This window comes from Cladosporium halotolerans (assembly GCF_011745625.1).
Source record: "Cladosporium halotolerans strain TM138-S3 chromosome Unknown Sca13, whole genome shotgun sequence".
Lineage (NCBI taxonomy): Eukaryota > Fungi > Ascomycota > Dothideomycetes > Cladosporiales > Cladosporiaceae > Cladosporium > Cladosporium halotolerans.
The window spans coordinates 265,855-291,750 of NW_027191464.1; the positions used below are offsets into that span (position 1 = coordinate 265,855).

General features: G+C 57.0%; 11 protein-coding genes across 11 annotated transcripts; 7 read left to right on the forward strand and 4 right to left on the reverse strand.

The window, feature by feature from the left end:
• Positions 1–308: 308 nt before the first annotated feature.
• On the forward strand, positions 309–1,706 carry WHR41_04566 (uncharacterized protein; the record flags this gene model as incomplete). The annotated part of the gene is made up of 1 exon (XM_069373172.1): positions 309–1,706. One exon carries the CDS (start codon positions 309–311, stop codon positions 1,704–1,706), a length of 1,398 nt encoding a protein of 465 aa, XP_069229722.1.
• A 175-nt stretch (positions 1,707–1,881) lies between these two features.
• On the reverse strand, positions 1,882–4,601 carry WHR41_04567 (uncharacterized protein; the record flags this gene model as incomplete). The annotated part of the gene is made up of 2 exons (XM_069373173.1): positions 4,236–4,601; positions 1,882–4,164 (listed from the first exon to the last, which is right to left on the reverse strand). The coding sequence occupies exons 1-2, from the start codon at positions 4,485–4,487 to the stop codon at positions 1,882–1,884; spliced, it is 2,535 nt and encodes an 844-aa protein (XP_069229721.1). The 5' UTR covers positions 4,488–4,601.
• Positions 4,602–4,806: 205 nt separating this feature from the next.
• Positions 4,807–5,538, forward strand: WHR41_04568 (uncharacterized protein). Its single transcript, XM_069373174.1, has 2 exons — positions 4,807–5,181; positions 5,241–5,538. The coding sequence occupies exons 1-2, from the start codon at positions 5,094–5,096 to the stop codon at positions 5,390–5,392; spliced, it is 240 nt and encodes a 79-aa protein (XP_069229718.1). The 5' UTR covers positions 4,807–5,093; the 3' UTR covers positions 5,393–5,538.
• Positions 5,539–5,566: 28 nt separating this feature from the next.
• Positions 5,567–6,943, reverse strand: WHR41_04569 (uncharacterized protein; the record flags this gene model as incomplete). Its single annotated transcript, XM_069373175.1, has 1 exon — positions 5,567–6,943. One exon carries the CDS (start codon positions 6,941–6,943, stop codon positions 5,567–5,569), a length of 1,377 nt encoding a protein of 458 aa, XP_069229717.1.
• A 2,819-nt stretch (positions 6,944–9,762) lies between these two features.
• On the forward strand, positions 9,763–10,179 carry WHR41_04570 (uncharacterized protein; the record flags this gene model as incomplete). The annotated part of the gene is made up of 1 exon (XM_069373176.1): positions 9,763–10,179. The coding sequence occupies one exon, from the start codon at positions 9,763–9,765 to the stop codon at positions 10,177–10,179; it is 417 nt and encodes a 138-aa protein (XP_069229835.1).
• An 803-nt stretch (positions 10,180–10,982) lies between these two features.
• WHR41_04571 (uncharacterized protein) lies at positions 10,983–12,344 on the forward strand. The gene is made up of 2 exons (XM_069373177.1): positions 10,983–11,519; positions 11,594–12,344. The coding sequence occupies exons 1-2, from the start codon at positions 11,367–11,369 to the stop codon at positions 11,999–12,001; spliced, it is 561 nt and encodes a 186-aa protein (XP_069229836.1). The 5' UTR covers positions 10,983–11,366; the 3' UTR covers positions 12,002–12,344.
• A 1,074-nt stretch (positions 12,345–13,418) lies between these two features.
• WHR41_04572 (uncharacterized protein) lies at positions 13,419–15,353 on the forward strand (the record flags this gene model as incomplete). Its single annotated transcript, XM_069373178.1, has 1 exon — positions 13,419–15,353. One exon carries the CDS (start codon positions 13,419–13,421, stop codon positions 15,351–15,353), a length of 1,935 nt encoding a protein of 644 aa, XP_069229833.1.
• Positions 15,354–15,645: 292 nt separating this feature from the next.
• Positions 15,646–17,187, reverse strand: WHR41_04573 (uncharacterized protein; the record flags this gene model as incomplete). The annotated part of the gene is made up of 1 exon (XM_069373179.1): positions 15,646–17,187. One exon carries the CDS (start codon positions 17,185–17,187, stop codon positions 15,646–15,648), a length of 1,542 nt encoding a protein of 513 aa, XP_069229834.1.
• Positions 17,188–18,539: 1,352 nt separating this feature from the next.
• On the forward strand, positions 18,540–21,657 carry WHR41_04574 (uncharacterized protein; the record flags this gene model as incomplete). Its single annotated transcript, XM_069373180.1, has 6 exons — positions 18,540–18,800; positions 18,852–19,047; positions 19,098–19,206; positions 19,269–19,416; positions 19,468–20,758; positions 20,816–21,657. The coding sequence occupies exons 1-6, from the start codon at positions 18,735–18,737 to the stop codon at positions 21,655–21,657; spliced, it is 2,652 nt and encodes an 883-aa protein (XP_069229839.1). The 5' UTR covers positions 18,540–18,734.
• Positions 21,658–22,358: 701 nt separating this feature from the next.
• Positions 22,359–25,619, reverse strand: WHR41_04575 (uncharacterized protein). The gene is made up of 3 exons (XM_069373181.1): positions 24,668–25,619; positions 24,219–24,609; positions 22,359–24,162 (listed from the first exon to the last, which is right to left on the reverse strand). Exons 1-3 carry the CDS (start codon positions 24,773–24,775, stop codon positions 23,837–23,839), a joined length of 825 nt encoding a protein of 274 aa, XP_069229840.1. The 5' UTR covers positions 24,776–25,619; the 3' UTR covers positions 22,359–23,836.
• On the forward strand, positions 22,497–23,810 carry WHR41_04576 (uncharacterized protein; the record flags this gene model as incomplete). Its single annotated transcript, XM_069373182.1, has 4 exons — positions 22,497–22,531; positions 22,595–22,788; positions 22,849–23,447; positions 23,499–23,810. 4 exons carry the CDS (start codon positions 22,497–22,499, stop codon positions 23,808–23,810), a joined length of 1,140 nt encoding a protein of 379 aa, XP_069229837.1.
• Positions 25,620–25,896: the final 277 nt, after the last annotated feature.

Consider the following 25,896-nt stretch of genomic DNA (forward strand, 5'->3'; position numbering starts at 1 on the left):
CATTGCCAGGCGAAGAATTGCCGATCCATCTCGTCATCTCGAAGCTTACCTAACGCGCAACCCAACCTGAGCCGCATGCACATCTGCACGTAATTGAAATCCTCCCCTCGTTCAAAGCGGTGTTGTTGCCTTTTCAAAAGCAACACCCCGCGCCCCTCATCAACACCGGCAAGCTGTCTCCCCTCCGCCTCTTCAACGCCTCCGCGCGCACGACGTTCAGGACGGCAAACATTACTCCCACCTCCACCGGAAACCCCTCCCAGCGCCTCGGCTCCTTCGCTCGCCAATTCTCCCACGCCTCCGCTATCATGGCTCCTATCCAGAAAGAGGCCGACTACCTGGTCATCGGCGGCGGTTCAGGCGGTCTCGCCAGCGCCAGGAAGGCCAGCGGCGCATACGGCGCCAAGGTCATCGCAGTTGAGAACAAGAGGCTCGGCGGCACCTGCGTGAACGTGGGCTGCGTGCCGAAGAAGGTGACGTGGAATGCTGCGGCGATCGCGGAGACAATCCACGACAGTAAGGCGTACGGCTTCAGCGTGCAGCAGACGGCGCCCTTCGACTGGACGACCTTCAAGCACAAGCGCGACGCCTACGTCAAGCGCCTCAACGGCATCTACGAGAAGAACCTGGGCAACGACAAGGTCGAGTACCTGCACGGCACGGCCTCCTTCGTCGACCCGCACACCGTCAAGGTCGTGCTCGACGACAACACCGAGGTCAGCGTCAAGGCGAAGAACGTGCTTGTCGCCGTCGGCGGCAAGCCCAATATCCCTTCGATCGAGGGCGCCGAGCTCGGCATCACGTCGGATGGCTTCTTCGACCTCGAGACGCAGCCGAAGAAGGTCGCCGTCGTCGGCGCGGGCTACATCGCCGTCGAGATGGCCGGCATGTTCCACGCGCTGGGCACGGAGACGCATCTGTTCATCCGCCAGGACAAGTTCCTGCGCACCTTCGACCCGATGATCCAGGACAAAGTGACGGCCGAGTACGAGCGCCAGGGCCTGCACCTGCACAAGCGATCCTCGCAGAGCAAGATTGAGGACCTGGGCAACGGGCAGAAGAGGCTGCACTACAAGGACGCGGACGGCGAGGGCACACTCGATGTCGATACCGTGCTGTGGGCCATCGGCCGCTCGCCTGAGCTCGACAAGCTCAACCTGCCCGCCAGCGGCGTCAGCACCAACGACAAGGGCCACATCCCCGTCGACAAGTTCCAGAACACGAACGTGCCGTCCATCTACGCGCTCGGCGACGTCTGCGACAAGGGCTTCGAGCTGACGCCCGTGGCCATCGCGGCGGGCCGCAAGCTGTCCGACCGCGTCTTCGGCGGCCACAAGGATGCGCACCTGGAGTACGAGAACATCCCGTCCGTCGTCTTCGCGCACCCGGAAGTCGGCAGCATCGGCATGACGGAACCCGAGGCCGTCGAGGCGTACGGCAAGGAGAACATCAAGATCTACTCGACCAACTTCACCGCCATGTACTTCGCCATGATGGAGCCCGAGGACAAGCAGCCGACTTCGTACAAGCTGGTGTGCGCCGGCAAGGAGGAGAAGGTGGTCGGCCTGCACATCATGGGTGCCGGTTCGGCCGAGATGCTGCAGGGCTTCGGCGTTGCGGTCAGGATGGGCGCCACCAAGGCTGACTTTGACCGCTGCGTTGCGATCCACCCTGTCAGTGCGGAGGAGCTTGTTACGCTGAAGTAGAGGGTTGCTAAGGTTGTAATGATATTCGTATAAGATACAGGTAAATTGAATCTCAGCACGATTTCCAGACAGTTTGCTCGAGGTGATATTCCTACGTGAAAGTGAAGTGAAGAAACTTCCAGCTTTGAACTGCTGGCTTACTCTCGATGACGATTGGTTTCCTACCTTCAGCGCCCTATCTACCAAAATTCACACCTCGACTTGGGTCCCACCGCCCATCAACAGCACCACCCTGCCTCGCACCTTGACTGGCTTGCTGTGGCGGCGCGCCACCAGACGCCCCAGCACCACCCGGCGCGCCGAAAACAATCGGCATACCCTCCTGCCATGTCTGCACCGCGGGGCTCTTAACGGCAGCCACGGGCGGGGGCTGCGCCTGCGGCCGCTGCGGCATGGGAGCCGGCATGGGCTCCTGGCCTGCAGTCCTCGCAGGCGACGAAGCATGCTGCTCCTGCGCGGCCTTCTGCTGCCTCAAGCTGGTCTGGTTAGACTGCTGGATGCGCAGGCCGGCCATGGCGTCGGCCAAGTCGGCCTCGAGGCCCTGCGCCTCGGAGCGACGGGCGTAGACGAAGTTGCGGCACTCGTCGCGGAAGCGCGTGGTGATGGCGGCCAGGTCGTTCCAGAACTTGCGGCCGGTGTCAAGGTTGCGCAGGATCTCCTTGTACGCCGTGTAGGCGTTCTCGAGGTTCTGCAGGGCGGTTTCGCGCTCTTTCGAGGACGTGTCGCCGCGCTTGGCGGATTGGAAGGAGTTGTTGGCCTCGCGGACGCGCGCGAGCAGCCGGTCTTGCTCGGCGCCTTCTTTGCGCACGTCGGCTTCGTCGACGTCGTACTTGTGCAGGCGCTCGTCGAAAAAGGTCTCGAATTGGGAGGCTACCAGGGGCTGCATGGGTAGCTCGCGCTCGAGTCTGGCTGCTTCGCGCAGGAGCTCGGGGTTGACGTCGTCTTCTTTGGCTTTCATGCGCAGAGTCTCCACTTTCTTCCTTCTTCGGCTCTCGAGCCTGTTGACTTCGTTAAGGGTTGCCCGCAATGTGTTGACCTCCCGCTCGACCTTGGCCGTGATCGTTGCTCTTCGACTCGACGGCACGTAATCTTCCAGATCCCGATCCGTGCCACCAAGTAGTCTAATCAGACTTTCGTTCTCCCGCAATCGATTCTGCACCAGGCGGTCGCTATTCTCTGCTTGCTTGAGGTATCCCTCGATATCGTTGACCTGACCGTACAGCTTTGGCACGGCGTCTGGCCCTGCTGGTCTACTCCACCTATCGGTGCCAAATTTGCGGCGTGCCGCTTCATCCTCACCAGCTTCCTGACGGAGGAGATCCACACCTTCCTGGTACAGCTGACGGTTGTTGTTCTTAAGCTTCTCCGTATCAGATATGGTACCATGGAGTCTGTGTACTCCATTTGCCTGCCGGATCTCTTCCGCGTGGGAAGCGACGCTTGGTGGCAGTCCGAGGGGCTTCTCCAGTGCCTGTAATGAGCCAGGAAGCTGCAGGCTGGACAGTAGCTCATGGACTTTCTGAGTAAGCATTTCGAGCTCTGCGATGATATTGTTATTGACCAGCCTGTCCCTTCGGTCGACGTAGATGGACGCGGCGACGTGTACACTATACGGGACAAGCTTTGCGAAAAGCGGCTTGCCCAACTCGCCGTGGTCCCCTAACATCTCTTGCGAATGGCTGACCTCTTTTGGTACTCGCGAAGCAACCATACTCGCCCTGTCCAGAGGTCGCAACTCGGACTTTGGAGGCTCCGGCATGAGGTAGATGGTGTCATTGTCCTTTTCCGATCGCTTCAAGTCCTCCGTCACTCTTGTCTTCAGCCCATTCAGATCGCCCAGCACCGATCTATTGATGTACCTGCTCTCTTTCAGGGCTTCATTCACACAGTTCATGCTGTCTCGCAGACGAGCAACCTCCTCGCCATACTTTCTTTTCTCCAGACAGTCGCACGCAGCACGATACTGCGCAGCGGCAGCGAAGTGGTGATGCTTCGCGTTGGCATGGTGTATCCACTCCGAGCTCACGCTGTCACTTTTGAGCGCCCAGTCGCCAGCATCGGAGTATAGATCGCTGACTTTCGCGGCGAGCTTCGCGATCGAGGCATCTTTCAGCCCGTCCTTGACTGCCTTTTGCCAGAAACACTCCTGCGCTTGCGCCAGCATCAAAGCCTCAACGCTCTCCAGTGTCGATGCATCCATATCTTCTGGCGGGTTGCTCCTCAGCTCAGGAATGATGTCCGTCTTCAGATAGCTAAGGACGCCTGCCGAGTGGCAGAAATTCGACGCAGCTGTCTTCAAGCCTTCTGAAGTCGCTCTGTTGGATGCTAGAGCGATCTGCGAATACATGGCGGCGAGGTTGAAAAGAACGTTGGCGAGTTCGAAGCGGAGGTTGTTTTCGGTGTGAGCATGGGTTGTGTGGTAGCCTAGGGCTGGATACCATGTGAAGTCTGCACCGATCTACTTCATGGATGACTCTTGGTCAGTGAGGATGCTCTCCTAGTGTCTCTCCCTTGTGTTTTGCAACCTACATCAACCGGGAACTTTCCTCCCATCCAGACGAGCTGGGCAGCATAGGCCTGCAGCTTCCGAATGCCACTCGCGTGTGGCTCGAGTGAGCTGACGGCATCCTTGCGCAGCTGGTCGATTATCTCCAGGTCTCGCGCAAAAGTGTCGGGGTGTTGATCGTATTTGGTGGAGATGTAGGCCTTGATCGCATCGGAGAGCAGCAAGTTGTGGGTGCGCCGGAAGGGAATGGGCAGGATGTTGCTGCTGCCGGACATGATGCGAGGCTATGCCTGTCAGAACGACAGGATCACGCTCAGCAGAAAATACGAAACCTCCGTCCAAGAAGCTCTGTCGCGGCGGCAGAAACAAGAGCGCCGTGACCAAACACAGGCTTGGTGTGGTGTGAAGTCATCGCGGGGCGAGACCGCAGTGAGGCAGCCACAGGGCCACCGGCAGGCAAAGCCGCCGCGGACGCCACTCTCGTGCCCCGCCATCTCGCGCCATCCCGCCCAGCCCACGGCGAAACACGAGGCTTTGCCCAAACAAGCGAATACTTGCTCACTGGCAATTTGTACGCCGGCCGAGAGGCTGCGTCGCTAAGTCATGTCGCAGAGCCAGAGTGTAGGATATTAACACATAACATGCTCATAGCAGGGCCCTAGCACCGCTCGTCTGTCATCACGGTCCCTTTTGTCCCTGCCGATCATCAGCCAGAGCCGCTCCACTTCGCTTCGAACACCTCGCGTGAGATACATTACCAAGCACACCACCCTACCTTCACCGCCGTGACTGTCTCTTCGCTCTCTACTTTCCAAACTACAGCTCTTCTTGCGAAATCCGGCTGTCACCAACACATACGTTCACGAGTCACTACCAGCACAATGGCCGAGCACAACTACAAGTTCAACATCACCATGACCTGCGGCGGCTGCTCCGGCGCCGTTGAGCGCGTGCTGAAGAAGCTTGAAGGTGAGTCTATGTTGTGCGCCAGAATCTAATCGTGGCAAGTCGCTGATCCTTCCTGCCAGGTGTCAAGTCCTTCGACGTCTCCCTCGAGTCCCAGACCGCCAACATCGTCACCGACGACAGCGTCGACTACGCCACCGTCCTGGAGAAGATTAAGAAGACCGGCAAGGCCGTGAACTCTGGCGAGGCGGACGGCGTCTCTCAGTCTGTGTAAAATCGGTGCGCTGTCATCATGAAGGAGTTACAGGGAGTCTATACGGGCATGATACGGGATACCGCTTTTGGCACTCGAATTTGTTTGAGCAAGGTGTTACCATGATAGATCGCAACAGGAATACCTACGAAGCAATTTCTACACAATTTGTTTTATTCCATCTCAGGGACGCGCTCAGAATCTGGCCTCGACCTTGTCGTGCACATCTCCCAGCGCCCATTCGTTCCGCGCCCTCTTCGACCTGACAGCGTCCACCTGCGCTCGGGTGAAGCCCTTCGCCTCGACAGCAGGGTTGTAACCCAGTCCGTTCCTCCTACCAACATCCGCGGAGCTAACAGGCTCACTCGCCTTACCGTCAGCTCGCTTGTAAACACTCACTACAACCGCGCCCCCCAGCCCAAGGTTGTGCTGCAGCGCCGCCGTAGTCCCCTTGACGAGTCTGTTGTTCGCCCAGCCACGCAAATGCCAGACCAGCTCTGCACACTGCGCGATACCACTCGCGCCGAGCGGGTGGCCTTTGCTGATCAAGCCGCCGGACGGGTTGACGACCATGCGGCCGCCGTAGGTGATGTCGCCGGCGCGCACCATCTCGTGCGCCTTGCCCTTCTCGCTCAGCCCCAGCGCGTCGATAACGATCATCTCGTTCGCACTGAAGCAGTCGTGCACCTCAGCAACCTTCACATCCTTCACATTAACCTGCGCCTCCGCCAGTGCAGCCTTCGCGGCCTGCTCGTTCATGCCGTATCCCATCAGATCAATGGCCGACCGCGAGAAGACACTCTCCGTGTCGGTCGCCAGCACCTGACCAGCAATCAACACCGCCTGCTCCTTAAGATGCGGACGGGCGTCAAGGAACTCCTGCGAAACGAGCACCGCCGCCGCTCCTCCATCGCTCGTAGGGCAGCACTGCAGCTTCGTCAGGGGCTCGTGGATCATCGGCGACTTCATCACCTGCTCAAGCGAGTACTCGTCCTGGAACTGCGAGTACGGGTTCCTCTTCGAATGCTCATGATTGACGCGCGCGATCTCCGCGAAATCCTCATTCCTCGCCCCGTACTTCTCCATGTACTCCCTGCCCGCGTTGCCAAACATCTGCGCCGCGCCCGGCGCGTTCGTGACGCCCCGCGTAGCCTTCATCATCTCGCCAAAGGTCCCCGTCGGGTTCGCGCGGTCCTGGAAGTACGACTGCAGGCTGCCGGGGTTCATCTTCTCGAAGCCGACGACGAGGACGGCGTCCGCCTGGCCGCCGGCGATCATGTTGCGGCCGAGGTAGAGGCCCGTGCTGCCCGTCGAGCAGTTGTTGTTGACGTTCCAGATCGGGATGCTGGTCTGCCCGAACTGGTAGAAGACGCGCTGGCCGCAGGTGCTGTCGCCGTAGCAGTAGCAGGCGACGCCCATGTCCATGTCGTCGTAGTTGACTTGCGCGTCGAGCATCGCTTTGACGCCCGCTTCGAAGCCCAGCTCCGTGTAGTCGACTTTGCCGCGCGGTTTGATGAATTTGGTCATGCCGACGCCGAGGACGTAGACGGGGGCTTTTTGTTTGGGGGCCATGGTTGCAGGATGTGAGGGGTCGGTTGGTGGGTTTGCTTTGAGATTTGGCCGATTGAATGGTTCCTGGCTGTTCGGCCCTGATTCTTGTTTTTTATTTTATTTAATCTGGCAGTGATGGATGCCTCTTGAGTGGCGAGTGATCGATTGATGTACTGTGTGGAGTGAGAGCGCATATCCGGGGTTAATAAGCTCAGGACTGCGGGGATATGGATACCTCGCTGTACCCGCAAGCGAACGTGAGGCGAGGGTCAGACGGACCGAGGCATCTTCTGTCGGGAATACTTTGGGCTTACTTCGTCTCATGACTTTTCAATAATCAGCCAGCGAACATTCGACTATGAACCGGGCACCATCGAGGGTGCCTTCGAAGCTTGAGACTGACGAAAGACTCTCGGGAAGAGTTACGAGGAAGGCCCATTGATCCGCATGCACGCTTGTGAACGATTATGGTTCAAGGAGTGCACCTGTACTGCCGTTACATCTCATTGGATTCTATAGGGGTGAGCACATTCTTCGTTCGTTAAACCGCGCAAAAGAAAAGGGAAAAGGTTCCTTGTTTTGAAGGGAAGAGGGTGAGAGGAAGCAAAAGGATATCTCTCAATCGGAGAGATGTTCTGTTGACCGACGCAGGGATCGAACCTGCAATCTCTTGATTCGTAGTCAAGCGCCTTGCCATTGGGCCAGCCGGCCTAGTTCATGCTGACGGAACGTCTTGTACAACATATGATTCTTTGCGTTTGGGCGACAGCCCCATTGACTCGCTCGCAACCCTCCTGGTCATCCGTGCTCTGTTCCTTTGCTGGGGTTTCCTGTCAAATCGCGTGCACGGGGTCAAAATGACAATGTCAAATTGTGACGTGTGAAATTTCTGAAGGATTCACGACACCGTGCGAGCCGTCTAGCAGGCACGGCCTCAATCCCTGGAAGATATTTGTCGGAATGACATATCGTCGTCGTGTCATCGACTCATCGGGCAGCGTTTGTGTCAGCGAAGCTCGTCGCGGACGAGGCCCAAACTCAAGGTCTCCGGCTCGCGGGCGGAGACAGCATCCGAAGCGAGACCGTAGGAGTGAAGGACTATGCATGCATGGCGGGATCGGCGCGTGAAATGTGATGATCCGGCAGTACGATGGCAAGTACCGTACTGTACCTGCAATAGCAAAGCCAGGTATTCATCTCGATGCCTTCCAGACCGACTGCTGCGGTCTTGCGCCACGTTCTCCTTCGGGGAAGCACGCGTGGGGGAAGGATTTCGAGATATCAGGCCAAGTGACAGATTGTGAGACATGAGCAGGGTGGAGATTGATGTGCCTCTGGCAACCGGGTGCCAGCCTGCTCTATTTGCGGCAGGGGGGCCGCTATCCGGCTGTTGTGAGTTGCGCAACCTCGTGGCGTGGAAGGCGAGGGCCAAGCGGCGGTTGCCGCGGAGCACAGCTGAGACAGGGGGGCTCTATTCGCATTGAGACCGCACCTCGTGCTGACGGCAGCGCTACGGCAGGTACAGTGCTTTTTCTCTATTACAGTTCCGCATTCGACTAGGTGCGACGCCTCTGTCCCAGGAACAGTCGATGAGGCTCACTTTGCGTACGTGTTGCGGTCGGTACCCGCCGAGGGTAAGGTAGTCCAGCCCCCAATCCTGCCAAATGGAAAACGGCGCCCTAGGCCGCTTTCGCGCACACCAAGCTAATAGTGCCATTTCGCTCGCTGCGAGAACGGTGGCGTCGAGAGAAAATCCTGTACCCAGAACCTGGTAACACCCTTGGAGCAGATCATGAGATCACGGCGGAGGTCGGGGACCGCTTCCGTGCTGTAGGCACTCGCTACCCAAAAGCATCCTTGACTCGAGACCCAAGCCATTCAGGCAGCCACACAACCAGCTGTCGGGCGCGCCGTGCAGCCTCACAGCCTTGCGACCGCATGTATGGCGAAGGGCATGCAGTATCTCGGCCACCTGTCAGCCATCCTGATTCACCTGCGTGGGATTAAAGGGGATGTGATAGTGTTGCGCAAAAAGGCGAAGGGCAAAAGGCGCCGCCCGAGCCCTTTTTTCCAGCCAGGCGTCTCAGATCGTGAGACGCGGCATCCGTGCCCGCGCCATCGAGGACCCGATACTCGGACGGCCACGTGCGCGCCTCACCTTTTCGAGGAAACTGACCAACGGCCGCCCCGAGCAGGTGTTCGCGCTGGGCAAACGCCTTTTCCGTTGTCTCAGCCGCCCGCGGCGCTTTGCTTTGGTGCCGAGTGGTACCCTTAGGGATAGGCGCTTGCTAAAGGCAGCAAGCGAAACGCCAGCCTTCCTGAGGGCTGGAAATGCCACTACCGACTCCTCCGATTGGGCACCGTTGTTTGCCCATTATGACTGTGAGCCCATAAAATGGCAGGGATGTGAACGGCACTGCCTTCGGACACCCACGCCGGCCTGTCAACATCATGGCCTAGAGCTGGGGCCAGCCTGATAGCCTCGCAAGCCAGCTGGTCGGGCGCGCGTTTGGCTAGGGTGATCCCGACTTGTCTTAGATATTGCTGTGTGCTGCCTGGGCCTGTGAGTATAACATAAGGGAGACCTCCGCGAACTCTCGCTTCTCTCACCAATTGACGACATCGACACACCACGCTCTCTACCAACACGCTTTCTAGACACTCCTTTGGCCACAACCATCGACTCAAGTCACCTACCAGACAACCTTAACTTTACCGTCACCATCACCGTCAACACTACCAGGAAACTTACCAACTACGACTACTACGATTCCAATCGCGACCACGACAAGCATCAAACAAGCATCACCAACATTTTCGACAACCAAATCTCACTAGCAATGGACCATCTTTGCCCTCGTCTCTCCTTCCCTCTGGCACCTTGCCTGCAGTGTTGCCTCTCTGGCAGTCTGCCGTCGACCGAACCGAAGCCTCAGACTGGCCGCCGCTCCAACTCCATCCAATCTGTTGTCTTCCCCATGCCGCCCAAGTCAGTACGACCGGCCAAGTCAACTCAGTGGACTAAGAACGCCGACAAACGCTCTCGTCGCCCCAAGCTCAGCCTCCAGACTCGCCTGTCTTCCATCCCGCAGAAGCAGGTCATGGATGAGCTCTCCCTCAGCCTCGCCGCCTTCTGTTGGCAGCAGAAGGAGTCCACCCAGCCTCAGCCTCAGGCGCCTGCTGTGCGATCGATGAGAAAGGACTCGGCCACCGCACCCTGGCTCGAGCCCATCAGCCAGGTCCAGGCCAACACTTGAACGACTGGCAACCGATCGACTGCGACGGCATTCCCCGCCATCAGATCGTATTTCACTTCTCCACTCTCTCCGCAAGACTGTATCGAAGCGCGAACATTCGAATGCACAGCAGGTCTGTCCTGCATTGAGGAAGCACCACCGAACGGCTCCAAGTAGTCACCGGATGGTCTTCCTTCGCCCGTCAGATTTTCCTTGGACCGAAGAATATCTCTACCGCAGATCTTTCGCGAGGCAGCGTCAAGAAGAACGCTGACACCACCTTGAGATCGCGAGTGCAACTCCAGTGCGATTCTATCTCACCATTCGCTCGTGGCAACGTCCACGGAAGACGAGGCTGTCATTTCCACTTCCTTCTCGAACACATCACAACGAGACTGCTAGTTGCACGCCTGTATTGCTTGGACAAAGAAAGCTAGGGGAGGGAAGATGCGAGCAGACTGATCGTGTCTGCGTTTTCTAATACAATATTACCCCGGCTGGTCTGGCAATACTCAAAAGTAAAGCACTTGCTTCACTTGCTCCATGAGAACATTTAATTTACTCTTATGTACCTTCCGAACATTTACAATCTTTCACAACTGCAGCCCAATGATTGACAGTGCATATTCCATAATTGCCGAGGATCAGTTGAGTCGTTGCTCTAGATGTCTAATTGTCTAATCACACCCGTCATCAAATCCTCGGCAAGATTCACTTGGATGTCGGTTCCCCTCCGGACCTGCGGCCGAAAAACCTTGGTATACGCCAGCGGCAACGCGGATTGGAGGGAATGATGCCTGGATGCCTTAAGTTTGGCCTTGCATGTGACAGCGAAGGGTCTTCCCCAGCCGAAAGCGCCCGGAGGAAAGAGAACGCACCGGGTGCACTACCGGGTCCAAGCGTCGGACTTCCAGATGGGCACGGAAGGAAATCAGCCTCGACAGTCATTTGCCTCGCTTCTCTCCACCACCACCCATCCCATCGACACACGACGCTCTGACGAATCTCACGACCGCCACGCGCCCCTGAGCATCACAGCGACTACACCCGCCGATTGCGGCCGACGAAAAGCTATACACCGACAGCCTCCTGATCACGCGACACCCATCCGAAGGCTTCGCGCCGTTTTCATTTTTTCGCGACCACACGTCTAGTATCCGCGACGACAAGTTGAGCTCGGCCTCGCAGTCTATTTGTCCGCCAGCAAAATGAAGATCTTCTCTGCCCGCCACGAGTATAACTACTCCTGGGAAGAGGTCTCCACCAACAACTGGCGCAAGTACTGCCCTTGGAACGACAAGGCCGAGCATGTCATCGGAGTGGACGTGTTGAGTCGGTCGCTCGACAAGAGCACTGGCATCGTAAGTGACTCCTGATTGCGACGAGCCACCAGCCGCAGCAGCACAGACAGATCACTAATGGCCTTCTCTCACAGCTCCGCACTGAGCGCCTCATCACCTGCAAGCAAGCCCTGCCCTCATGGCTGAAGTCCTTCTTCGGCTCGAACGACACCAGCCTCGTCTACGAAGTCTCCTACGTCAACCCGCGCGAGAAGTCCGTCACCATGTGCTCGCAGAACCTCACCTGGAGCGAGCTGCTGTCCGTGCAAGAGACCGTCCGCTACACCGCCGGCAACAGCCCGGGCAAGACCAACTTCGACCAGACGGCCAAGATCATTGCGCTGTGCGGCGGCTGGCAGAAGATCAAGAACAGCATCGAGGAGGCGACCGTCGACCGCTTCAGCAAGAACGCGGCTAAGGGCCGCGAGGGCTTCGAGCGCGTCCTGGCCATTTCCAGGGAGGCGTTTGCCGAGCAGTGCAGGCAGCAGAAGCTGGTTGCTTGAGGGAGTAATGTCTTCCAAAGCGAAAAAGAAGGAGGTGCTAGAGGATTTGCATTTTGACATTTTGTCTGCGTTTCAGCGAGCGGGCATGTGGTGGCGTTTCTATTTGATTCTGCGCTGGGCGTGGAACCCAGCGGCACCACTGCGGACATCATGTCCTGAAGAAAAGCAATTTTGCGGGTTTGGCGAGCGAGCGTGTATTGATTATCATGGGCTTGCTGGCATCGGATACCTATTTGATACACCACTCGGTTTCTTTCGGTTTTTGAGATTGAGCGGCAAAAACGTCCCTCGGCCATATACACGAAAAGAAAATACATGGAATAAATTTAGTTCATTAACATCATGCCTGGCTGTTCAGACATATTCCTCCAATGCCCAACAGATCCACACTTTAAATGTCTCGGGAAAACGGTTTAGACTTGCATATCCAAAATGAAGGTGGAACTGATCGACTCTTACGCGTGAAGCAATCCACCTGTTCCACTACGCCCCATAAGGCCTAGAGAACACCAACCCCACCATCCGTCTGCCTCACACTCCCAATCATCCAGTCATTCTCAAACCCTCGCAACGCCCACCGGCGACACGAACCGCCCAGCAGGATACTGACTCACAGTGCATCAAAGTTCTTCGCCCACCCATGCTCCCCCTCATCCAGCGCCTCCTTCTGCTTAACAAGATTCTCAACGACAAGAGCGACTTTCGACACAACGAAGGGCCACATGTTGATTTTAGGAGATAGATTATGATGAGGAGCAATTGAATACGAGGCATTCTGCTGGAATTACCTTTGCATGTTCAAACAAGCCTTTTACGTATGTCCCGGAGCTGGGAGAGAATTCAGAGCTGAAAGCTGAGGCCTATGCGGCTGAGACTGTGTGGAATGAGATTATACATTATGAGGGAGGTCCACTTCGCCTCAATAAACACTAGGAAGCTCCTGATTAATGGGAGGTGCTCGAGGCTTCCAGTTCGGGGTTGACCGCAGGCCGGAGAAGGCCTCGTAGGTTGGGATACAATAGAGGACGGAGGGTTCATCGAAACTCAATGATTTCACGCGCGAATCGAACATAATTGGCATATGCATATGCGACGACTCTGTGTTTTATTTGAAGTGAAGTCGGCACGAGACGTTTGCTCGGCGAAGCGAAACAGGCGTGACGTTGGTGGGGCTTTCGAACAGCCCCTCCATTCTTCGGAGGCATCGCAGCGGAGGGCAGCCAGATGACTGTGCAAGAGAAATTGAATCTTCACACAGAATCACACACCACCACTACCACCTCTCAGTCTCGTCGCCTTTGTCTCTCTTAATCTCACAGTCGCATACTACTAGAGTAAAATCAATCCTACAATCGCCGCGCCTCATCGCGCACACGTCGCAATCGCAAGAGCCGCACACCATCGGCAGCGAAACATTATGGCTGGTGTAAAGAAGGAAATCCTCCCGGAGGAGGGCAAGAACAACATCCTGATCACATCCGCTCTGCCTTACGTCAACAATGTGCCTCATTTGGGCAACGTGATTGGCAGCGTTCTGTCAGCGGATGTCTTTGCCCGTTACTGCAAGGCGCGCGGCTACCCTACGCTCTACGTTTGCGGCACCGACGAGTACGGTACTGCTACTGAGACCAAGGCGATCGAGGAGGGTGTCACGCCCGAACAGCTTTGCGACAAGTACAACAAATTGCACAAGGAGGTCTACGACTGGTTTGAAATTGAGTTCGACCACTTTGGTCGCACCCCGACTCAGCAGCAGACGGATATTGCGCAGGACATCTTCAACAAGCTCAACGACAATGGCTACCTCGAGGAGCGCGAGACCACTCAGCCCTACTGCGAGAAGCACAAGGGTTTCCTGGCCGACCGTTTTGTGGAAGGCGAATGCCCTCTGTGCGCCTATCCAGACGCCAGAGGTGACCAGTGCGATAAGTGCGGCCACCTGCTCGACCCGCTGGATCTGAAGAACCCCAAATGCAAGCTCGACGGCGCGACTCCCGAGGCGCGAAAGACGAAGCACGTTTTCATTCTTCTGGACAAGCTGCAGGAGGCGGTAGGTCAGTGGTCGGAGAAGAGCAGCACAGAGGGTGGCTGGAGTGAGAACGGCATCAACATCACCAAGTCGTGGATCAGGGAGGGTCTGAAGCCCCGTGGTATCACCAGAGATTTGAAGTGGGGCACTGCCGTCCCTCTGCCTGGCTACGAGGACAAAGTGCTGTACGTTTGGTTTGACGCATGCATTGGATACGTTTCTATCACCGCCACATACACCGAGCACTGGGAGAAGTGGTGGCGCAACCCTGAGCAGGTGAAGCTGTATCAGTTCATGGGCAAGGACAACGTTCCTTTCCACACTGTGGTCTTCCCTTGCTCCCAGCTTGGTACCAAGGACAAGTGGACCATGCTTAACCACCTGTCGACGACCGAGTACCTCAACTACGAGCGCGGCAAGTTCAGCAAGAGCCGTGGTGTTGGTGTTTTCGGCAACAGCGCCAAGGACACTGGTATCGCTGCGGATGTGTGGCGCTACTTCCTCCTCCTCAGAAGACCCGAGACGAGCGACACCGAGTTCGAGTGGGATGGCTTCATCGCCGCCAACAACAACGAGCTCGTCGCCAACTTCGGCAATTTCGTCAACCGCATCCTCAAGTACGTCAACTCCGCCAACTACGACTCCGTCGTGCCCGCGCCGCCCAAACTTTCCGAGGACAGCGACCTCTACAAGGCGCTCGAGCAGCACAAGGCCGACGTCAACGCCAAGCTAAAGGAGTACCGCGACGCCTTCGAGGGTGTGCACCTCAAGCAAGCCCTCATCACCGCCCGCGAACTCTCCTCGCTCGGCAACCGCCTCCTCCAAGAAAACAAGCTGGACAACAACCTGTTCGCCAACGAGCGCGAGCGCTGCGACGCCGTCGTCTACCTGGCCGTCAACCACGTGCACCTGCTCGCGTCCGCCATCGCGCCCTACCTGCCCGCGACCACGCGCGCCATCCTCGCCCAGCTGCAGACGGAGCTGCTCATCATCCCCGACGAGTGGCAGGCCAACTCCATCCCCGGCGGCCACCGCATCGGCAAGGCCGCGCACCTGTTCAAGACTATTAAGCCGGAGAAGGAGAAGGAGTGGCGCGAGCTGTTCGGCGGCCAGGAGCTGCAGAAGCAGAAGGCTGAGAAGGAGGCTAAGGCTGCGGCTCGCAAGGCGGAGAAGGAGCGCAAGAAGGCTAAGAAGGCGGCCGAGAGGGGCCAGGCTGGTGTGGAGGATGCGGAGAAGGGTGGGAAGCAGACGGAGCCGAAGGCTGGCGATGCTGTGGAGGAGGTCACGAAGGGTACTGAGCAGGTTACTCTGCAGACCAGCTAGACGATGAATCAGTTGTTGAGAATTGGGGTTGCGGGCCGGTTGAGCGAGGCGTTACGGGTTGGGAAGATGGTGTGCGATTCAGCAGATTTGCGCTGTAGACGCACCGCTTGGACGTGGACTTTGAATTGCATGGCTATACGAAAAGAAACGGAAGACGAGAAAGATTCGATAGAAGAATGTTCGGCGAGATATCAGAGAATTCCAAGACACGGCTTCAACGCCCAATATCGCACTCAACTCTACGGTGTCACCTTACACCTCACATTTCTCACGCTCCACATCCCATCACACCTCACACCTCCAAACCCAAACCCCCCTCCACAACCCCCTGCACCCTCCCCAAAAAGTCCTCCACCTCTCTCCTCTCATGGTACGCCTCATTGTACGCAACGCTCAACCTCAGCTCGCCCCTAAACGTGCCCAAAAACGCCCCCAGCCCCGTCCCCAGCTCCTCCCCCGTCACCCACGGATCCCACACCTCGAGCTCCCCGCTCCGCGCCGGGACGATCTCGTCCACTCTTCCCATGCTCGAAATCGACACGGACGGCGACGCATTCGGCGCCGGCAGCGGAGGCGGCTCGCGCGAGGCCCAGTCTTTGACGCGCGGGTCGGTGGGCGTCGCGAGCGTGAAGTAGTGCGGGACTAAAGGGGGGTGGGCCGCGTCGGAGCGGATGGCGGTGTAGTAGTTTTTCACGAGGGGCGCGAGGCGGGCGAAGTCGGCGGCGGCGGGCTGGGGCGTTGGGTGGATGGTGAGGTCGAGCGCGAGGTGGGCGCCGGCCGTCGAGTGGTAGACTGCCGCGGCGTGGGAGGGCGTGTTGTACGGTGGGCTGCAGTGGGCGCGTTCGTTGATGAGGCTGTAGTTTATGTAGCGTTTCTGGGTGGGCGTGGGGACCGGGGGTTGGATGTCGCGGAGGGCGATGGCGATGGCTGTGTGGTAGGCGTGGGTTACGCTTAGGGAGGCGGCGCGGCAGGCTTGGAGGATTGCGGTGGTTTTGGAGGCGGAGAGGGTTGTGGAGACGCGTTGGTGTTTGCCGGGTGTCGGGGAGGTTTGGTTGAACGGGACGGTGAGGGTGGGGAGGTCGCGGCGCAGGGAGGCGTTTGATGCGGTGATGTCTTCAATACGTTCTAGTTGTTGAGGTGTTATGGCGCCTGGGAGATTGGCTGCTACTCGAAAGGATGGAGAGATATTTTTGTGTTCGTCGCCAAAGAGTGGCATTGGCGATATGCTGTCGTGGCTCGAGTAGGCATCTGATGCGTGTTTGATGAGGTTGTTGAAGAGCATCAAAGTGCCGATGCCGTCGATGATGTCGTGAGGCGCTCGAAAGACCAGATCACGACGGACGATCTGCCGAGCTATCCCATCAACCAGGGACTCCGAAGTCTTGAGCACAAACAGCGTTGGAAGTCGAGGCAGAGGTGGGTCGGAATTGCACCACTCGAGGCCAGTCTTCTCGGTGAACACTGGTCGAAATGTGCTATCAAGCCAGGCATCGAGACCACCCTGCCCTTTCGCTTGCAGATCCACAGACTCGTAAATCTTCCGAGGTTGTTGACCGCGGAACTCGACCCAAGAGGCCAATGTGGGATGGTCGTATCGCAGTCTCAGCCAAGCCGACCGCAAACATTGCTCAAGCTTGCTCTCACATTCGTCCAGGCGCTGATTAGGTGGCACCTCCAGCGTGATCGAGACATGGCCCATGATTGCAAAGAAGTGCCGACCACTCGCAGCATATTGTTTGTCGAGAGCGAGATAGAATTGCTCTATTTCGTCCGTGTCTCGTTCCCAGCGGCCCGGTTTGACTTCTTGCCAGGCAAATCTGTCTATTGAGCCCATCTTGATGGTCTACTTCGTTGAACCACTTCGTATTCAGAGGGAAACGTTAGTCAATGGCACGCAGGGCTCAGATATACGGATACGTAGCCACATGTGGACACAACAATGGGCGTGAAGGCGGGACGACGGGCCGACATACATTCTCGCGTGAGGTCGATCAAACACAGGTATGCCATGGATATCACAAGATACAGGTCAAAACGTTACTTGAAGATGCTGTCTCGTCTTGAGGTGGAGACACGACAGGCAGACAAGGTCCATCGGGAAGAGCTGGCCGAGGCCGAGGGCATACTGCACAGCGGCATGGAATACCCACAAAAGGATGTTTTCTCAGTTCCTGTGATGCGGTTCCGAGCAAGCCGAGTAGTACTGATTATTGTGAAACAAGGCAGACAATTTCCCTCGTCGTCTCTGCTCTCTGCCTCCAGGTGCCTGGAGGGCCCGACGTGCCGGGAGATTTCCACGTGCAAGGCTTCGGCGTTTGTCCATGTCGGCAATTGGGTGCAACGGTGGAGGCGCTGCGGTCGGCTCCACGAAAGCAACACGACTCGCTGTGTGCACGAGGGATACCTTACGTTTGCCTCCATCAAAATACAAGAGCATAAGGACCTCAACAGCTTCTTGAGGCGCCAGAGAAGTGGCTCCAGTCCTCTAGACTCCCGTCGCGTCTTCCTCGTGCCCCAGGCTCACCGCAGCTCTTGCGGAGACTCCGCCCTGAGGAAGCAGCAGCTGATCACCTTCTCTCGTGCGTCGCGAGTCGGTTCGCGTTAAGCGACACGATGTACCGCTTGCTCGTCTTCTAGTCGCTCTTCTGGTATCCCAGCCCAAGCGCAAGATGTCGCCTTGCGAGCTGAATGCCCTCTAGTGGATCCTGGGAAACTGTATGCAAAGACAAACCTAACTTCAAACGGGACTCGCGCCGTTTCTCCGCACCTCAGACATTACCCGGACCATCCTATCCCTGCCCCTCTATCCCCAAGTCGGCCGCCAAGTCGACGAAGTCATGTCAGCCTGCCTCCCCGGCGTGCTGTGCGAGCTGCACTTCCGGGCGAGAGTCAACCATGGTCACATCCTCCACCTCGGAGAAATGCCGGCAACTGGCAGTATCCGTAGAGCAGGCCACTCTCAAGGATACGAGCAACAGCCACGCGATCTGTAAGCTATGTCTGCCACCGCGTAATAGATGCTCTTGGGTACCTTGCAGCTCTGCCAGCCACCGTAAGCTATACCATCACCGGGCAGGCGGCCAGGATTTGGGATTCAGTCCTCGTGTCCCACATATTACTCCGTTACCCCATTTGTTAGTGAACTGGGCGAGAATGGAGAATAGTGGAGCGCGATTTTGACTGCGACCATGCACTCCTCTTTCTGCAAGCGATCGCCGAGCCGGTCGACGATCCGCAGCCATGTGCGCCGGCCGTTGGAGAAAAAAAAATTAATAGACATATAAGTATCACCGCCGCCTGCCTCGTCCGGTCAATCCTGCAAGCGAGCGTGTCTCACTCTTCGCGCGTTCGACATCAGTAAGAGCAGACTTGCAGCACAACATGCTGCTCCCTCTCGCATGCCTGGCCGTTGGGGCTTTGGCGCAGTTTGGCAACAATGGAGCACCGGCACGCTGTTGGAAAGTCCTGTCTGCACCGGCAATGTGCTGACAATCACAGTTTCCCGAAGTCACCTACGAAGACGCCATCTCGCCCAACCCGGACGTTGTTGCTGGAGCACAGTCCAACCAAAGGTCGCCTCCCAAGTACCCGAGCCCTTGGGGCAGTGGTGCTGGTGAATGGGCTGAGGCATACAAGAAGGCTATCGATGTCGTCAAGCAATTGACTCTCGAGGAGAAGGTCAATCTTACTACTGGTATGCGAGAGCGTTACTAGATATCAATGGCTCTGGACTAATCACCACAGGCTCTGGATGGCAGCAAGAACAATGTGTTGGTCAGACAGGTGGTGTGCCTCGCCTGGGCATCCGAGGACAGTGTCTTCAAGACTCGCCTGTTGGCGTCCGATACACCGAGTGAGTCTCTAGCGGCCAGTGACTGGCATTCTCAAAACAACAAGCTGACAGTGGTTGTGCAGCCTTGTTTCTGTCTTCCCCGCTGGCATCAATGTTGGAGCCACATGGGACAAGCGTCTTGCGTATGAGCGCGGCAAGGCAATGGGCTACGAGAGCCGCGACAAAGGTGTTACGGTCCAGCTTGGACCTGTCGCAGGCGGCCTGGGAAGGGTGAGTCTGTCCACTCAATCGAGACTTCTGTGCCCTAACTTATGTCAATAGTCACCTGAAGGTGGCCGCAACTGGGAAGGATTTAGCCCCGATCCTTACCTTACCGGCAAGTTGTTCGCCGACTCCATTCGTGGCATTCAAAGCACCGGCGTACAGGCATGCGCAAAGCACTACGTCGGCAACGAGCAGGAACACTTCAGGCAGACGCCAGAAGCCCGCGACTACGGCTTTAATATCAGCGAGCCTGGATCCTCTAACATTGACGACCAGACGATGCACGAGGTCTATGCTTGGCCCTTCGCGGACGCCGTCAAGGCTGGCGTTGCATCCTTTATGTGCTCCTACAACCTCGTCAACAACTCGCAGGCATGCCAGAACAGCTATCTCCTGAACCACATTCTCAAGGACGAGCTTGGATTCCAAGGCTACGTCATGTCCGACTGGCAGGCGACTGCCGCCGGTGTCCCGGCAGTGCTCGCCGGTCTGGACATGACTATGGCAGGGGACATTCGTTTTGGCGATGGCGCAAGCTACTTTGGACCCAATTTGACCATTGCGGTCCTGAACGGCACTGTGCCGCAATGGCGTCTCGATGACATGGTCACCCGCATCCTCGCAGGCTGGTACCTTGTTGACGGCGATGCTGAGATCGAGCTGCCGAACTTCCAGTCGTGGACTCCATACACGAACGGAGCCGTCCACGCTCATGTCGGTCCCACTTGGGGTACCGGCGTCGTGAACAAGCACGTTGACGTACGTCGCGAGCATGGACGACTCATTAGAGAGATTGGTGCTGCTTCGACTGTTCTGCTCAAGAACACCAAGGGAGCTCTCCCTCTGACCAACAAGGAAAAACTGACCGCTGTCATTGGCGAAGATGCCGGCTCGAACCCCACTGGGCCCAATGGATGCCGCAACCACGGCTGCGATGTTGGAACACTCGGTGTTGGCTGGGGTAGTGGCCAGGCGAACTTCCCTTACCTGATCAGCCCTGATGCTGCCATTCAGCACGAGGTCACCTCTCGCTATGGGTCGTACGAGTCGATCACGAACAACAGCGCTTTCACTCAGATTGACCTACTGTCTAAGCGTGTGACTGAGGCAGCTGGCGTGTGCCTGGTCTTTGCTAACGCCGACTCCGGCGAAGGCTTCATCAACATCGAAAACAACTTCGGTGACCGCAAGAACCTGACTCTCTGGCAGGGCGCAGACGCCATGATCGCCAACGTCTCCGCCAGCTGCAACAACACTGTCTTGGTTCTCCACACAGTAGGCGCCGTCGAAATCGACCAGTACAAGAACAACGAGAACATCACTGCTATCCTCTGGGCTGGACTGCCAGGTAAAACCAACCATAACCCCCAATCAGCCCCTCCACCAAACTAACCCCCTAATCCAGGTGAACAATCCGGCAACGCCATCGCCGACGTCCTCTACGGCCGCGTCAACCCCGGCGCCAAACTCCCCTTCACAATTGGCAAAGCCCGCTCCGACTACGGCACCGACGTCCTCTACACGCCCAACCAGCCCGTGCCCCAGTTCAACTTCCGCGAAGGCGTCTTCCTCGACTACCGCTCCTTCGACGCCCGCAACATCACCCCCGTCTATGAATTCGGCTTCGGCCTCAGCTACACCACCTTCGCCTACTCCAACCTGCGCGTCGAGAAACTCTCCGCAGAACCCTACACGCCGTCCTCCGGCTCCTCCGAGCCCGCGCCCACGTACGGCAGCATCGACAACCGCACCGCCTCGCACACATTCCCAGAAGGCTTCACCAAAATCCCCCTCTACATCTACCCCTGGCTCAACAGCTCGTCCCTCAACGCCTCCTACGGCGCGCCCGGCTACGGCGACAACTCCTTCATCCCGCCGGGCTCCCGCGACGGCTCGTCCTACTCCCACGCGCCCGCCTCAGGCCCCAACGGCGGCAACGAGGGGCTCTGGGAGCCGCTGTACCGCGTCTGCGCCACGGTCACGAATACTGGAAGCGTGGCGGGCGACGAGGTCGCGCAGCTGTACGTTTCGCTCGGCGGCGAGTACGATCCGAAGGTTGTGCTGAGGGGCTTTGAGAGAGTGGGTATCGAGGCGGGGGAGAGTGTTGAGGTGGAGTTTGAGCTTGCGAGGAGGGACGTGAGTTCCTGGGATGTTGTGAAGCAGGATTGGGTTGTTACGGAGGCGGCGAAGAAGGTTTTCGTCGGCAAGTCTTCTAGGTTGCTGGAGCTGGAGGGCGATTTGGAGTAGACCTGTTCTGGATGGGAAGGGAGGGAGAGATGGGATTATGTCGGATAGTGGATTAACGCTTTCTAGCATCATTCGCCAATCTAATCGAACTTTCCGTTCCAGAAAAACGAGGCTGAGGCTTCAAGCCTGTGATAGGTCGGTGCAACTCGCTACACCTGAGCTCAGGCTGAAGGCTCTAGACCACTGCTCAACGCGGCAGGCGCGAGGCTGAGATGCGGCAGAGGTATGCAAGTCGCCAGCCGTGTTCGTCGGCTCAGCCATGCAAGGTCAATCATGTGCGCAGATATGACCAGGTCCATGACTCGGAGGCCAATAGAGGCGTTCAAAGGCGCACACGGGATGACTTCAGTACGAGTGGCAGTGTAGTTGTTGCACGGCAGGAGATTATGAGGCGGAAGGGCGGTAGCGTAGCCTGACTTGATATTTGCCTTGAGAAATGATCATCAGCTTTTTACTATCGGAAGGACATTCCGACAAGGTGAAAGCTACCACATCGTTGTGTCGATTTTCGAAGATGGCTACACAGATACGAATGTCGGCAGGGCCGAAAAGAAACTGGCAACCTATAACAATCCACCCCATAGTTACCGACAAATATCCAGCGACGACAACCTCATCGATTGGCGCTCTGCACGATGTAGCGTACTACCAAGGCATGCTCTCGAATCAGAACAATTACGCGAAAGACGGTCGGCTGGACGTATATGAGATCTCGGATGGACAGTTCATACAACAAACATTCTTGGACGACGCCCAATGTCGTTCGTACCTAGGAGTGAGTGCCATCCACCTGGGAACTAAAATTACCTCCTCACATGACTGTGTAGGACATCAACTCCATGTCTCCCAGCAACAAGGTCTCTTTTCGAGTCATGTAGGCAGCCAAGCGGTTACAGCCACACTTCGAAGGACTATTTCGGTTGACCGCCAGTCACAGCTTCTGCTACATCGAACAGCAACAGCAGACAAGCTTCGGATGTCGAATCGCTCTGAGCCAGTCGGTAGTGCTCCAAATGCTCGAGGAGTTGCAAGTATCGCCGCAAGTCGCATGCGCCATGCTCGGGGAGCCTGACTACTGGGCTCCTGGAGACTTCGTATCTCACGGCATGAACGGAGCCGCGCAGAAGCTTGGTTTGTGTTCCGGATTCCCACAGCCCAAAAGGCCGGAATGTTGACGTCTCTGTCCACCAGAGTTCTTCTGTCAGCACCCTCGCTGGCACATCCACACCAAAGGCATCCCCATGAGCGTCTACATGACGCACAATCTGAGCGACCGTACGACGTCTTACATCGTATTCACAGACCACCACCAATCCCGGCTCGAGCACGTGAAACGGCGCCTCACCGACTCCTTCGGAGCCGCGAAACCAGCAGACACGCAAGACCCCTTCATGTTCCATTGCCTCATCATCCACGAGATGTTCCTCGACGCCAAATCGGTCATCACCCCACTGCGCGGCAACCTCTACAACCAGCTTGATCTGGTCGACGCCTACTCGACCAAGCCAGCGCAGAAGCGGGACAGGAACGAGCTGGAGAAGGTGACTATCCAGCTGCATGTCGTGTCGCAAGATATCGATTCGATGACGGCTTCTGCGGAGATGACTGCGATGATTATACGCCGGATGCAAGGCGCGCACGACCGGTTCCGTGAGCTGGTCGCACCGAATGGCGCAGTGAATGCGAGCACGAAGATATTCGACGCTCTCCGTTACCTCTTGGAGTCCGCGGACTCTCAGAAAAGGTGGCTGACGAGCTACAAGGCGAGAAAAGACATCGCGCTGAATTTGGTAAGCTGCCTTGCTATCAAGCCCCAGACACGCTAAGCTGACTTCCTTTAGGTATTCAATCTGGTCACGCAACAGGATGCTACCACCAGCACCACCATCGCGCGGGAAGCTAAAGCCGACGGAGCAGCGATGAAGACGATCGCAGCGCTCACCATGGTCTTTCTGCCGGGAACGTTCCTGTCCTCTGTGTTCAGCATGTCTATGCTGGACGGCGCCAAGTGGTGGCTGTATGTTGCTCTAGCCGTTCCTTTGACTATTGTTGTCGTGAGCAGCTGGTGGCTGTGGATAACAAGGCCGGATTTGCGTGTTTGGAGACCCCGGGCTCATGCCAAAGCACTAGCTGTTGCACAGAGCGTGCCATGAGTGAGTTTTAACGGTGGCCATATTGCTCAATTTCGTGGTTCTTTAGGTACGCCGAATCTTTCCAGCATTTTCATGGGACCTTCTCGTACCCAGCTCTCATACTGTTCCTGTGATGAGCAATAAACCACTCCGATCATAGCTGCGGCATTTGCCTGGATACCGTCTATGTCTGCCGTACGTCGAGGTATCACGACCATGCGACCGCCGACCAATATCATGTTGTAAGCCATGCCGGGCTTCACGTCGGCTTCATCACATAGACTGTGGAACAGATTTTGAAGTGCAACACCGTTAGCCTGCTCAGGTATTGTCCCTACAGCAAGGCGATAAGGCACATCCAGAAGTCGTATATCTTTCGTGGGATCAAATTAGCAGAGGAATCTAAGAAGGTCTTGTAATGCGACGCACCCATGCCATCTGAACTCGACCCTTTGAGTAAGCTCTCCAACCCAGCTCCCTCAGGCCGCGGAAGGACTTGCAGATGCTTGTGATTCATCGAAGCGCCAGCGTCCTTGCCGCCGTTGAATATCACCATGTATTTGTTGCCCATTGACGTCAAAGCAAGCCAAGCAGCATGGAAGTCGTCTGCATTCAAAAGCTCATCCTGCGACTCGAATTCGACAGTGTGGAGGACCATCTGAGGTCTGGTGACGCAGTACTTGTTCAGAATGAGTTTGTGGCGTGGACCGAATATTCCAAGACTGAAGTCCTGATTATCATCCATGAAAGCTGGTGTTCGCTTTTTGCTGCCCGCAGTCACCGGCTTCTTGGTCAGACTGTTGGCAACGTGAAATTGGAACTGGACGGTGCATCAGTCTCGCGATCAGTCGCAGGATTGTCATATAGATCGTATGTACATCGAATGGCTTCGACGAAATGTGGCGAGGTTCATCATGCCGCCAAAGCAGCTCGCCTTGCTCAACGAGTCTGTCAAATTGCTCCAACGCCTGTCGCTCAAGGCTCATTCTTCCCGGCGGATGCGACTAAAAGCTAGAAAATGCGAGGTTCAAAGCGATCAACCGTCTCCTTAGGAATTCAATGGTGCACAGGTGGATAACAAGCGTGGACTTGAAGGTAAAGGTGGCATTGTGGCTGAGATCCAACCGCAAGCGCGATGTTACTTGAAGCAAAACGACTTACGTCATCAGCCACCATCCAAATGGCCGTCGTTGTCGTATTGCATTGCAATTGCCATGCATGCGTTTCCGGAACCTCTCAGCGCATGATGCTCCATCGTATTCTCGAATGAGGACGTCCAATGGCGCCATGGCGTCTTAGATATCGAGAAAAATGTACACGGCCGCTTCGTATTAGTGACCCGGCGAATCCAGCCAGATGCATATGCATCTTCGAGAAGCCGGGCAGATCGCTATGCATTTCGTCGGCTCAGGCTGGCGAGCTGCTGCGACCGTACATGTTTCGAGGGTAAGCGGCTTTGGTCGACAGTATAGGACAATCCAAACGCGGATCTTGCTCTCCGTGCACTTCACCCCATCGGACAGACCGACTCGGCGAATCGCAAGTAGCTATCGCAAGGACCTTCCTTCGCCGTGCAATTTACCAGGAGAGGGCAAGCCATGTCTTTCATAGATCCCTCGTCCGGAGAGTACCATCTTCGAGAGCCTTCTCCGCCAGAACCTCTGTTCCGGAATCTCGATCCGAGGACGTCGCAAGACCTCACTCCAGCCTTATTAACTTCCCAGAAAACCTCCCACCTCACCTCCCCGACCTCCCCGCCCTCAAAGCCCTAACCCTCTCCTCCTCTTCACTCCTCACCCTCTCCTTCCCCTCCCCATCCGCACCCTCCTCCCTCTCCCTCCTCCCAAAAATCTGCCCCGCCAACTCCCCCACCGTCCCCCTCTCGCCCTCCCTCCCTTTCACAAGCCCATGCCGTCTCCTACTCTCCTCCAGCAAACTCAGCCCCCCACCACCAGTATCCTTCTCCCTGTACCGCCGCGCGTTCTCCTTCGCGGCCCGGATGCTCGTCGAGGTGTAGACGAAGAGGATGCAGGCCATTGTGAAGGCCGCAGCGGGGGCGATGATGGTGCGGGAGTTGAAGGGCCTGCGTTTGGCGAGGGGGTGCGCG